This window comes from Pholcus phalangioides, unplaced genomic scaffold, assembly GCF_987345545.1.
Source record: "Pholcus phalangioides strain wild (caught in Gottingen) unplaced genomic scaffold, Ppha-v1.0 ptg000022l_1, whole genome shotgun sequence".
Taxonomy (NCBI): Eukaryota; Metazoa; Arthropoda; class Arachnida; order Araneae; family Pholcidae; genus Pholcus; species Pholcus phalangioides.
In genome coordinates this window covers 40,196,893-40,211,178 of record NW_028301615.1, presented here as the reverse complement: position 1 = coordinate 40,211,178, position 14,286 = coordinate 40,196,893, and the positions used below count along the sequence as shown (strand labels likewise).

General features: G+C 35.1%; 1 protein-coding gene across 2 annotated transcripts in view; it reads right to left on the bottom strand.

Moving 5' to 3' along the window:
• The window catches only part of LOC149070433 (mitochondrial disaggregase-like), a 31,709-nt gene extending 17,754 nt beyond the window's left edge, over nucleotides 1-13,955 (bottom strand). The window contains exons 1-6 of one of the 2 annotated variants that reach the window (XM_089249603.1): nucleotides 13,536-13,955; nucleotides 10,440-10,491; nucleotides 5,304-5,390; nucleotides 4,375-4,478; nucleotides 982-1,110; nucleotides 200-297 (exon numbers count right to left, since the gene is read on the bottom strand). In XM_089249603.1, the coding sequence (XP_089105729.1) occupies nucleotides 200-297; nucleotides 982-1,110; nucleotides 4,375-4,478; nucleotides 5,304-5,390; nucleotides 10,440-10,491; nucleotides 13,536-13,845 (780 nt within the window). In that variant the 5' untranslated portion in view covers nucleotides 13,846-13,955. Of the gene's footprint in view, nucleotides 1-199; nucleotides 298-981; nucleotides 1,111-4,374; nucleotides 4,479-5,303; nucleotides 5,391-8,393; nucleotides 8,495-10,439; nucleotides 10,492-13,535 lie in introns of those variants that run through there. The other variant, XM_089249605.1, reaches the window with a different exon arrangement.
• Between the last annotated feature and the right edge of the window lie 331 nt (nucleotides 13,956-14,286).

Here is a 14,286-nt window from a genome sequence, read left to right as displayed (position 1 = left end):
ACGATTCAGAAGTTCGGAATCGGCAATAAATTGTAGGTCCCAGTCTAATTAGCCCTCGTGTGAGGAAAATGACTGTGGTGCGGCAAAAATGACCAAAATGACCAATGAATACCATTACTAAAATTACTATAAAATTTTAAACTAAAAAAAATTACTATTTAAAAAATCCAATTATACTCTTTTACTCTATTCACGATACCTTTTGAATGTGCTCGTTCAGGAGTGCTTTCATTTCTGATGAAGCTGCATAATCAGATGGTCTGTGACCCATGTCATTTTTCGCTGTAGGATCTGCACCTGTAAATACACATACAAATACAAATACAAATACAACGCCACAACAGGCAAATTGCCCAACGAGGTGGCTGACTTAAGAACATCATGGATCCCCGAGCCCCTACCTACTACTGCTACACCACACATGCAACCCCCCCCGCGGAACCCCCCAACGAATCGGTACATGCGGGAATGTGCGTGTACGTGTAGTGCAATCTGACGTAAAGTTTGTTCCTGTGTAATGCTTGTTATGTGTAGTGCTGCCCCCAGTTTTACTAACTATGAGTGAAGTGTTATGGTTGAATGATCTACCGTTGTAGGACTGTTGCTCTCTGTGGCGAGACTTTTTAACGGGGAGATCGGCTCGCATTTGCGCCTTGAAGTTGGGAACCACAGAAAACCAACTTCAGCCGACCACCACTGTGGGGTTCGAACCCGGATCCTCGCATCACGAGTCCGGCACTATAACCACTCGACCACCACAGCGGCTTTCCACCACAATTTTAACATTCAAACAAGTCTCTGGATGCCTTGATAAGGCAAACGTATGTACACTCTGTACTTGCCCGCACACAAAATTACGAAAATTCATAAGATTAAAACATTTGAGAGCAAATAACTAACTTCAGATTAGAAAAATTGTAATCACAAGACAACTCTTATTATCATGATCAATGTCGAACTTGCAACTTGAAGCATATTTACCATGTTCAAGAAGGCAGTTTACAATCTGTAAATTGTCAGCAAGAACAGCATAGTGCAAGGCAGTACAGTTGCGGAATGTTGCCCTCATGTTGAGTTTCTCACTGAATTCTTCTTCTCTGGAAGCCCAAACTGAAAAAGTTAAACATTTCATTCCTATGAAAACTGAACAAAACAGAAAAGCTTGAATAAACTAAACTTTCAAGATCAGCACTAGCAGGTTTTTGATGGTTTAAACTGTCACGGCAAAAAAAAAACCTCTGTCAAAAACCTCAAATATTGCTTTTCAATATAAAAATTCCCCTGACTAAAATACTCACGTTAATTGTATATATTGTTTAAAGTGACTATGTTATATAAAGAATAAATACTTAATAGGATTGCAAAATAATTTTCTGCAGAATTAATAATACATAAAATAATAAATAATTATACAGAATTGTTTTGGACAATATATAGAGGTTTTTTTCTTATAAAATATATAATTTAAATAAAGCATAGCATAAACGCTGAAGGGGAAAACTATGGAATGATTTGATATCCTTCAATTCAAGATCAGATTCTCAATCTTCCAAAATTTCTTTAACTGCTTATATATGTGTATGGATATAAACATCTCTGCTATACTCTTTTTATAACAGATGGTTGTTTAAAAAGTTCTTTTACACCATATATGTAATGCTGATTTCTGTTATTGATCTAGCTAGATGATCGCTGATACTTAAAAAAATACCCTTATTATGCATAATATTAGAATATGCATAGCAATCAAAATACTAAATTGTATGGCTATCATGTTCTTTAATTTGGCACTGTATATGATGGCTTATGTGCTTATTTGGCTTATATATGATGTTTAAGACAGGGCCGTAATTAGGATTTTTGCCACCAGGGGCAAGCATTATTTTGCAGCTCCCCACAACTTTAAAATTTGATAATTCTACAACAGTGTTCTTTGTTTCCACCTGAAACTGCCCCTTCCTAAATTTTGCCGCCCGGGGCAGTTCTTTCTTCCCCCGCCTCCCTCTAGTTCCGGTCCTGCTTAAGAAATCCTGTTATTTATTCTTTGTGCAAAAATAAGAATAAGTTTGACTATGATATTGTATATCTATTAACATTTATAATGCAATGGTTTTCAATTGCAGCTGTATCTAAACATGCAAAACGATGCTTTGGGTATCAAGTCCTGCCAGCTCTACTTTGACTGAAAATACTCCTTAAATAAAATTGGATTTATACAACCGAAGCTAACAAAGTTTTAGGGGAGAATAAATGAGTTGAATTAATGTATTGACATACTGTGTGAGAATTTATAATATGGGATGAAATTTTAGGTCGATTAGAAAATTTAAAATGTAAAAATAAATATTTTTTTCTGTAATTATATACAATTCAAAACATAAAACAATTTAATCTGCATAAAAGTAAGTGTTTTGCCATTTAACATATCTATCAGGTTAAAAACTATTCCACAACATTGACAATAGGTTTTTGATTGTTTTAATACAAGTTGGTTTCTGAGGTCAAAAACATAACCCATATCACACATATTTTGAATATTTGAATAAACAGCTCTATTTTGCTTAGTAAGATTTAGATAAATAAACCATAAAATTATATTTTATATATTCTAGATTATTTTTATATAAAAACATTTAAAATTGCAAATTATAATTGATATTTTGTTTTAATTATTGTAATAAATTAATGTTTAAAAATAAAACTTTGTAATATGCAAAAGAGTAATGTTTCATCATGTTATATACCTATTGTGTTTAAAACATTATCCAAAAGCATTCACTTAAGTTTTTGATACTTTTTGATGGTTTAAACCAGTTTTTTATGTCAAAAACCCAACTCTGTTCAAGATAGATAAAGTTTTCAAGAAATGAAAATATTTCTGATTTTGATATTTGTGAAATTAGCATTGGAATAATTCATAAATACAGGAAATATATATACTGTAAAACCAGACTGGCTGGATAGACCCCTAGCATGCAATCACTCTTGTCAAATCTTTCACAGCATCCAAAAGGTTTGATAACATGAATTTATGTTATACTAATTCCTCATATCTTAATGTGTATGTATAGTCACCATTATGGTGATATCATTGGCATAGAAAGTTGTGCACTGGCACTTGAATTGAAGCAGTGACTTATCCATAGATAACTCAAATTTTGACTCCATAATAATTACTTAAATTTCACAGAAAGGCTAAATATAAAGTTTATTAATTTGACAAAGCACATGGTATGTTACACATAAAAAAAGAGTATACACGGACATGTAGAAAATAACATCTTGACTCTGCAAGAAACGAAAAGATTTTTTTTTTTTCAAACAGCTAAAGAGAGGTAAAGAAAAGGCACACTCATGAAAACGATATGCGTTAGCAGATTTATGATACTGGAGCACCAACACCTCTGTACTCTTGCCGACAGCACTGCCACATATATATCTTATAATAATTTCACATTTATGCTTGTTCTATAACAGTGTTTCCAAACTTTTCTCAAAATAAGGACCAGTAAAATGTCTGAAACAATTTGAAGGACCACTTGTGTCCCGCATCACAGGATATAGTACCTGAAATTTTCATTGCACTGATTTTTTTTAAACATTTGTCTTGCTTTTTCAACAATACTTATTTGAATTTGTAAAGAATTCCAATATTTACACACTACCAAATTAAATGGCAAAAAATTATAAATATTCATCTCACATATTTGTCCGGTTTAATGTTTTGGCCTCGATTGCTTTGGAATTCCAATTATGATTGGTGATTGTGCCTACTTTTCTGACAAGGTTTTTGATGACAATTGGCTATGTCCCATATATTTTATATATTATTATTTAAGATCCCAATTTATCAAATTTTATTTTTCTCAGTGAAATATGGACATCAGATCATTTTAATATTTTTTTTGTGGAATATATTTTTGTTCACTGTGATGCGTAACAGCACTTTATTTCCACACCCTTTAGCAACTTTAGCGTAATTAGTAAATTGCATTTAAAGCAATAATTTGAAATTTTTTGCAAAATTTAGTGATACTCGTATTCAGGATCGCAATTTGCTGCATTCTACTCTTAAGTATGCAGGTATAATTTTATCAAGTCTGCCTGCCTGTGGACCACTTACATTATCATTATGGACCATAGGTTGAGAAATGCTGTTCATAATTAGTATAAGGCACACACAAACAAGATATGACAAATCAGTATAAGAGATAGTTTGGTATTTCATTGAATAAAAACTTCTTAGAAACACAAAGAGAACATATATCTGATCACAAATTGTGTATTCAGGAGTATGCATTATGATAATCGAACCAAATGTAACAATGTACACATAATCAAAACAGAAACATGAAAAGATTGCCTCAGACTTACTTTCCAAGGAATGGATATGCTTTTCTTTTGACATATGATAAATATTTGAGAATTCATCTCCGCAATTTGGATCTGAACCAAGTTTCAATAGCGTTTCCACAGCTCTGAATGAAAAAATATATACACGAGTATTTATAGTATTTACGCTACAGTATTATAGCATTTCAATACTGAAATATTCATTACAAAAATAAGCACACAATAAGTCCCGAAGCTAATGTGAACCTAACTAACCACTGGTAACCAAATCTCTGATACAGATATAATACAGGTCTTATTATATTTCAAGGTTAAATACAAATCGAAAGGTGTGGATGATGAAAATCACATGTTCGTACAAAGATTAAAGATTATTTTGAATTACATTTAATAAAATACTGTACTATACTTACAAGCTACATGCTGAATATCACTACATAATTTGAAAATAGAGTATCTCTCTATTCTTTACATAACACACATAAAGTTTTAGCTACACACCAAGGTTTCAGTTTAACCAAGTTGTCACTATGTGAAAAAATTTTGTACATCGTTCTACTTTCTCAGCAATATACCGAGATATCTTTATGTCCTTACATGATGAGATCTAGCACAAAGATTTCTGACAATAACTATGTAGCATGTAAGGGGTTCCATAATGTTATAAGAAAGCACAAAACCTTTACAAGAAGGGAGGTAGCTCAGGGGTTTTCGAGAGATTGAGCTTATTTCAATTTTTTTTTTTGAGAATAAATAAATTCACGAACTCAAAAAATTAATTCAATAAGGTCGTTGCTCTTGGGTCAGGGTGAAAGGGTCTCGAGCAGGACAGGATCTGTACCTACTTTCTCAGAATCATATATGAGAAACACCTTGACCAACTAAAAAGAGCAATTTTCAGTTAATTGAACTCATGCTGTCCATATACAAATTGGAAAACAGATTATTACCTGTAATTCCCATTAATAGCGGCAACTTGCAAAGCAGTCCATCCCAACTTGTGCCTGTGATCTACATTTATTCCTTTGCTGACTAGCCTAGAAATATTCCAAACATATTGAAATTAACTATTCACTTTCTTGAAATACAGAAAAAAAAGATTACAATTGAAAGCTGAGTAGATTAACCCAAAATTGCAAAAGAACCATGGATATGCACGTTTCAGAACTATATGAAGTTCCTTCATCAGTAGCAGAAACAAAGAAGGAAAACTCCTTATAGCAGGAGTTACTCGCTGTTGTAGAGGAAAGAGTCAAATTCCTTTCGAGAATGAATTCCACTCTTTCGTCTACAACAGCGTATAACTCTCGCAGTAAAGAGTTTTTCTTCTTTGTTTTTGCTACTGATGAATGAACTTCATATAGTTTCAAAACGCGTATAGCTATGGTTCTTTTGCAATTTTGGGTTCATCTACGTCTGCTTTCAATTGTATTATCTAACCCAAAAGGTAATTCATTTCTAGAAAAAAAATGTTTGATTTATTTTTTTGAAAATGTAGTTTTTATTTACACCAAAATACTCATATGGAGACAATATTTGAGAAGAAACTCGCCCATGCAGCTTTGCCATGCACCTTCAGTTCAAGTTGTGATTCAGATGGATAAGCCCCAACTGCTGCATTCACTTTTAATATCTTCAGTGGCAACAAATGCAATTTGGCCCTTGTCTGACTCAGTATGACACGTCTTCGTAGCAAGAATTTAAATGTGCAACATAGCATTGACGAAGAATTTGTTTTGCATAAATGATAAAGGGAAGCAAGTCAATGCTAGTCAGAGAAAGTGCTTATTTGTTTAATCAAAAATAACAAAAACTCTCGCTGTATGGGAAGGCGAAAAGCCAGAGATATTTTACAGAGACTGTTGTTTTACACCAGAGCCTACCAGACTTGTTTGCCTCAACATCCACTTAACTATGCAAACACATAAGATCCTGTGCTGCTAAACTCCTTCCCTAAGGAGCAGGGTGGTTTGGTTTAAACCACGTTGGTTTAAACCTTGGTTTTAACCGACTGGTTTTTTTAAAAAAACAACTTTGGGTTTTTTCAAAAAATCAGATAAAAGTGGCCTAAATATTTTTTTTCCTTGAAAAATATCATATTTGTTCATTATTAGCCAAAATGTTTCATTTTTACCACATTTTATATCCTTGGGGTACATTCTGATGGTATATCTTTAAATGACATAAGATTTTATAAGTGGTTTTTTTCAAAAAGTCTCATAAAAGTGGCCAGAATATATATATATATTTTTCATATGAATTATCTTAGTCATTTAAAGTTATATATAAAAGCCAAAATTTCTCATTCTTACAACATTTTCTAACCTTTGGCTACATTCTGATGCTCTATCTTTAGCAAATTCATGAATAAGGATTGCATCTCACATCTAAATGTAGTGGTGTATTATCTCACAGGGTTTTTTTTTCCCTTCACAAACAAGCAGCTACAGTATGCTAGGGGCAGGTGGTCCTATAATCCAATAAAGACACCAGCTGTCCTTAAAGGACAAAGACTAGTGTACTAGTTGTTACATTACCTCACATACATTTTCATTCCCATAAGAAGTAGCACATCTTCTACTGTATATCTCCGTCTTAATATTCAATAGTTGTTTTTTTTATACTTTCACACTCATACTGTTAAGCTCAGTTAATCAAGGTTCTACTGTATGGTAGTAACAGATTTATGAAAAATAATCAGCTATATACAGGGTGATTATAATTTAAGTTTTGATTCCAAAACTATACAATAAGTACTGATCGGAATGACTTGAAAATTTGCATGGATACTCCTGAAGCAATGGACATTTCTTTCGAAAAAGAAAAAAGTGCAAAATGTGCAAGTAGATGATGCTGTACTTGGTATAATCTATTTTGTGCAACCACGTCATTTCGGCACTTCCACAGCATCAGTGTGTGGATAGAACTTCTATCAAGATGCACATTGCAATACCAGCAAAGCAGCTGCTGAAGACCCATTTTGACAGGATGCACCTTAACCCTTGCAACTTCTGGCTGTGGGGGTACCTCAAAATGTTATAAACAGTGGTCAGATTGCAAACTTTGGTGAATTGCAATCTCCAGCACATTCCCTATATGTTAGAAGTTCCTCATTTCTCAGGAACATGAACGGGGGAAAGGGGGCGCTTTGGTTTAATAAAGCTGAATTGCAAGCACATCCACATTATGACCATGGCATACTCCGATTCTGCTGTTGAACAAGAATTTTTGTGCTTTCAACCTCATAGCCAGAACATGCGGTGGACAACTATTTAACATTTTTTGAGTAAGTTGTAGTTATTTGTTCAATTACTTCATTTTTTTTGTGATGTTTCCATGAATTATGGACTCGCGCAATGCTATAATTAAGTTATAATTCTGCCATGACTGGCTATCATTTCCATTCTGCGAGCAAATTTCCCACATGTTGGATGATGTCATTAATTTTACATTTTTAAGTATTTTTTCCCCTTTATCAAATAAAATTGAATTTTTCCAGGAATATTCATGTCAATTTTCAAGTCATTCTGACAATCGCTCTTTTTTTACAGTGTTTTGAAATCAGAACCTTAGTTATAATCACCCTGTATATCGTAAATCATCGTTAATTAATCTGCATTATTTATGCTTCATTAAATGCATTATATTCAATTAATTTTTATTACTTTTTGCAAAATAGCTTCGTAATTAAGTATACTGAAAATAACTGGAGAAAAACCTTTATATATTATATGATTAATAATAACATTAAAAGAATTTTCAAGCACACAGTAATCCATTGAGTTAAGCAAAAAATAATTAAATGGCAAAAGTTGGTTTTTGTTAAAATTTAATAAATATTTATTGATTAATTAGCATGGGAATAGTGTTAATTACATTAATAACCATTTTATTTTAGTTAATTATTAGAAGTTTGAATGATTTTTCATTGTCTTTAATGTTGATACTATTAAAAACAAAAAACCGATTTAAACCAAAAAAACCTGGTTTTTGGTTTTTTTACCAACCCTGCTAAGGAGTGATACTATTTTACAACATACCAATTCCAGTCATATATCGCCATATGGAAATTTCTGACTAGTGGAGTTGGGTGGGAAATGAAGACGCCATATATCAGTGGTCATCCCAGGCTTGATAGGTAAAGAACCTTTTCTGATATTCTTTTGGCTGGAAAAGGAGTGATGCTAACTTCTCTGAGAAACACTGCTTTTTAGACAATTCATTTCAACTTTGAATGAAAAATACAAACTATTATCAAGGATTTTTCAACCTATAACAAGACTACAGTGTTTCCCCGAAAATAAGACCTAACCAGAAAATAGGCCCTAGCTTGATATTCCAGAATGTTCGTACTACAAGCTCTATCCCAGAAATAAGCCTAATTAGAATCATCAGTCCGATGAATGCATTTAGTATGTCTGGTGCTATACATGATGGGTGCATTAAATTATAAAGTAATAATATTAATATACAATTATACACAGTCGATGCTCAATATAATGACCCCCTTCATCCTGTTGAAAATGGGCGTTATATTGGGAGGGTTGTTATGTATCAAAAGTAAAACTTATATTATAGTCCTTCTATAAACATATTTGAGACTTATCCTACCGGTCATTGTAATGGAATGGTCACTATAACAAAGGATTGTTATTATGTGTGTCAACTGTACTATTTTTATGATGAATGATAATGAAAATTATTCAGTATTTGTAAATGCCCAAAATGGTGACTTCGGAGGAGAGGTAAACATCTCCATAGTAATGAATCCCACAGGAATGTGATGAGACACAAAAAAAAGAACTATTGAAAATAATATAGTGATAAATTATATCTTGGAAACTTATCAAGCCTACCCTAGTGAGATGTCAATGTCCTCACTTAGGTGAAGAATTCAAAGGATGAATCTAGCGACAGCCTATGATTGAGCCTTTACAAGTGTAGCCCTATGAGCAGGCTACACGAATAATAAGAAATGCTCGTTTCAATTTAGGAGAGCGCTATTTTTGGAAGATTGGAGGCCACTGTTTTTACAGGAAATATAGTCATAAAAAAATGTAAGATGTAATTTATAGTTTTTTTGCACATTATATGAAAACCAAATGAGACATCACCCGAAAATAAGTCCCAGTGTGTTTTTAGGAGCAAAAATTAATATAAGATCAGGTGTTATTTTCGTAGAAACACAGTAATACAGTGAAATTTCATTACTGCTTTTCCATTTGATGTGTATGATATATAGATAGTATGGTCGAAAATGATAACTAGATGAAAAAATGTTTCATGATTAGATTACTTTAACAATGTAAATCAAAGTTCACAGAAGGTGCCGTATAGTGAAAAATATTAAAAGCTTACTACCATAGACCTGCCGCTGTGGTGGTCGAGTGGTTATAGTGCCGGACTCGTGATGCGAGGATCCGGGTTCGAACCCCACAGTGGTGGTCGGCTGAAGTTGGTTTTCTGTGGTTCCCAACTTCAAGGCGCAAATGCGAGCCGATCTCCCCGTTAAAAAGTCTCGCCACAGAGAGCAACAGTCCTACAACAGTAAATCATTCAACCATAACACTTCACTCATAGTTAAAAAAACTGGGTGCAGATGACAGCACTACACATAACAAGCATTAAACAGAAACAAAATTTACGTCAGGTTGCACTACACTTACACGCACATTCCCGCATGTACCGATTCGTTGGGGTTTCGTTGGGGGGTTCCGCGGGGGGGGGGGGCTGCATGTGTGGTGTAGCAGTAGTGGGTAGGGCCTCCAAAAAATGGCTTGGGGATCCATGATGTTCTTAAGTCAGCCACCTCGTTGGGCAATTTGCCTGTTGTGGCGTTGTATTTGTATAGACAATTGTTTTTTCCACATCTTTTTTCGTAAACCACCAATGTTAAGAACAATGTTTGATACATATTTCTCATCACATAATTACTATTAATTTAATGCACAGAATTTCTGTTAAAAGAAGATTTCCTTTACATAAAAAAATGTTTTTCCCCTTTAACTAAAAACGGCAACACACCCAACATTCACACACACTTTTGTGTGTATAAGAATTGTTTGAAACTGAAAAAAAACAACAACCTTTGAATTTCTTTTTCATCTCCTCGTTTGGCGGCATCAAGTATTCTATCACCTGAAAATATTTTTTTAACAACAACAAAATAATTAAGTTAAAAACTCACTTGAAAACAATTACACTACTACATTCAAAATGTTCTGAGACATAAAATAAGGATATATTATATAAAATAAGGATAATATTATGGAAGAATGAATACAGATAGAATCTGTTTTTGTTTGGTGTTTCCTCTGAAATAATTATCCTGTGCAATTACACATTTTCATCCTTGTTCATACAAAGATGTAATTGCGGATTGCAAGCCTTTTTTTGTCATATCTTTCAGTGCCTTTGTCGCTGTGTTTCTTCGGAACCAGAGACACGTTGCCCCCTTTAAACAAATAATTTACCCAAGGAAGAAGTTACATGGATCAGGGCAATAAGCTGGTCGTAGAAGTAACGGAATGTTATGTTTTGATCTGACACCATTAGGAGTCGTGAGCTGGCACATTGTCATAATGGAGCACCCACAACTTGGTTCTTACAAAGATCTGGTCGCTTGCGTCTCACCAAATCATGAAAACGTTTAAGGACTCACAGGTTCCTCCTTGTGTAAGAGATTCTCGTAAAAACATCACATTCCAATACTCCCACAACCAGTTTATTCCCCTGATCTCATGCCATGTGACTTTTTCCTCTGATAAAGAATTTACTTTGGGGGGGGGGGCGGCGGCAAAGATTCTTAGGTTTAAAGAAGTTCAGCAGAAGCAACAAAGGCACTGGAGGATGTGACAAGAAAGGGTTTGTAATCCGCATTCACATCTTTATATGAACAATGGCAAAAATGTGTAATGCCACAGGGTAGTTACTTCAAAGGAAACACCAAATAAACAGGTTCTACCTGTATTCAATCTTCTATAACAAAATAAGTCTCCAAACATTTTGAGCGTAGATACAGTAAGATTTTAATTAACTGGGGAAAATGAATATGGAGTCGCCTCAGTCCATACAGAGTCCATTGGCTAAATCAGTGGTTTGCAAACTTTTTGAGCTGGGACACCCTTCTTTAGTCAATATTTTTATTGGTGACCGTCCCTTTTCATACTTAAGTTTGAAATTTAATCGTGTACTAAACACGGAAAATGGACCTTCTACAGGAGGGGCTGCGGGACAGAATTCAAATACAAGAAGAGCTGTGATAGGTGGTAAAAGATGGGGTGGGGCACAGAGCTGTACTCTCAAAATCCAGGGCCATTTGAATGCATGGAACCGTAAAGGCAAGGCAAATGTTCATAGATATCATTGCATCTTTACATGATGAGATCTAGCACAAAGATTTTCGAGAGTAGACTCTCGTTTACACGAGTTAGTCTAAGTGAATCAGTCTAAATTTTAAGTTTTCAGGTACTTTAGGCAACATTAAGGCCTGTTTCCCTGGATTTAGTTTGTAAATGATTTAGTGGTAAAGTAAGAACAGGATCACTCCCTCTCTCTCACACACACACACAGGCCTAATTTTTTTTATTAAGTAGGTACTTTTACCACTTCATTAAACACCAACTCTGGCCATATTGCAATTTACTGCCATTAGTGAGATGGGTTGGAAGTGAAGGCGCTGCCTATCGGTGGCCGTCTCGAGTTCGTCAGGGAAAATATCTTATCTATATCCTCCCTTGGGTTCGAACCCGGGACCCTGACAACAACCTTCACGATGGTAGATGAGCATCTTACCACCATGCCACTCGGGCGCACATTAAGTAGGTACTACTAGTGAGCATTGTTTTGTATTATCCAATGATCATTTGCTACTTCATTATTTATGTTGAGACAGATTTTAGAGGACTTGAAATTTAGTTAAATGCCTCTCTGCATGTGTTTTGACATCATCCTGATCACTCCGCCTGTTCTCCAGTGGTTTGACCAGTATCTTGACCAGAGTTTCCTGGTACAACCGTATCAATGCCTGTTGAAGTTCTCTTCACCTCCGATCTATTGCCGCTCCTGTGAGGATTTGATGTCTAGGTGATGAAGTTGTGATCGGATAGCTGACAGATCCCTAGACATACGGAAATGGTGAGAGCAAACCATATTTTTAAACTTCTGTTGTTAAAAAAAGAACTCTACCGAAGATGTGATAAAACGGAATGTTAACTGTGTATGATCTAGTCTCACTATAATTCAAATAAACGTTTTAAATTAAAACTGTTGTTGTGATCTGTGGTCATTGTTGTGATCTGTGGTGCAAAATCTATATTGGGATAACTTAATAAATTAATTGAACAATGTAACAGTAAGATTTAAGCGACCACGTTGCATATGATGTAGCATGTATATCCAGAGGCACCGACATGAAGAACACATTGGGGGTGGGAGCTGAAAGCTGCTGGTCGTACTGTAGATACAGGACTCAAGTGCACATACACAGGAGAGATAGGGTGCATTGCATTGTTTTTTAAAAAATTATTTGGGGGAGGGGGGGCTGAGCTCTCTTACGCAATTAATTGGGGCAGGGGAGTCAAATGGAATCGGCTCTCCCTCGATTCTGCCCGCTATGTGCACAGCAGTGTTTTTTAAAGTGTGCATCACAAACTTTTTTCAGGGGGTCATGGGAAGCTGGCGATATTGTCCTTTGCGCCTGTTCAGTCTATACAGTGAATCTTTGTTACACTGTTCTCGGGAGCACGAATGCATGCTGACTAAAGCACGGGAGCTGTGGGAGAAAAAAAAAAACTTGAGAACCACTGATGTAAGCTGTTACTTCCAGCTACAACATACACACGCTGTTGGGAGCGAGCCTTTCCCCATAGATGATGGCAACAAGTCTCCCTTCACAGCAGCTCTTGCCCAGAGCATCACTTTTCCAGTGGTCCATAATGTTAAAACGACATAGAATCTTTACAAGAATGAAGCACAGAGTTCTAGAGATTTTGTTTATTTCTAAATTTTTTTTACACTATAAATGTACTCAAAAAAAAAAAAAATCAATAAGGATATGAAGAGGGGGTTGCTCAAGGGCCATGGGCAGGACCGAGAGAGGACACGGAAATTAAATGTGATCCAAATAGGGCCATGGGGCGAAAAAATAAACAAACACTGCATGAGATTACTCTCACACTCACCTTCATTTTTCGTGGAGCATTTCGATAATATCAGAGAGAGAGCTCCAACACACGGCAACGGGTTCCAACCGGTATGTTTCTGTCCAGCACCGAAACCGTGACAGTTTTCGAATCCAGAGCTGTTGAAGCGTTCAAGTGCGGATGCTCCTCTTGCATTCAAAGCTACTGGGACACTTCTCTGCGGAACATTATCAACGAAATTGTGGACGCTTCGCAAACGAACCAAACATATATTTTGAAGCGTCGGGACCTTATTCGGATCGACTCGATTAACGAAGCGAATGCGTCTTGGACTCAATCCCCTGAACATAATACGCTAACTTCAAAATTAATCACGGAAAATCATCGAAGATTTCTAAAAAAAAAAAAACCCAGACGAGAGATTCCGATTGTTTACATTTGATGTCAAATTTCGGGTGAAGAACAACTTTTATTCTTCATTCCACTGTGGACTTTTGAATGGAAAAAAAAAACCTTTTTCGAAAAAGGCTTTTCGAATAGACGTCATAATCATCATCAGCAACACTCCTGAGAGACATTGCAGTGGATTTAAAATTTCCGATTTTAGTGTAGAAATGCGGAAATTTAGTGGGGGTTTCTCCCCACATCAATAATTTTAAATTGGCTGTCCTCATTTTTTTAATGTCCCGTATTTTTAAAAACACTCATTATATCTGCGAGTAATTTCAGAGTAAATATAGCCTTTTTCTCATTTTTGCCTGTTTTTTAGTGAGGAGCAGTTTTTTTTACA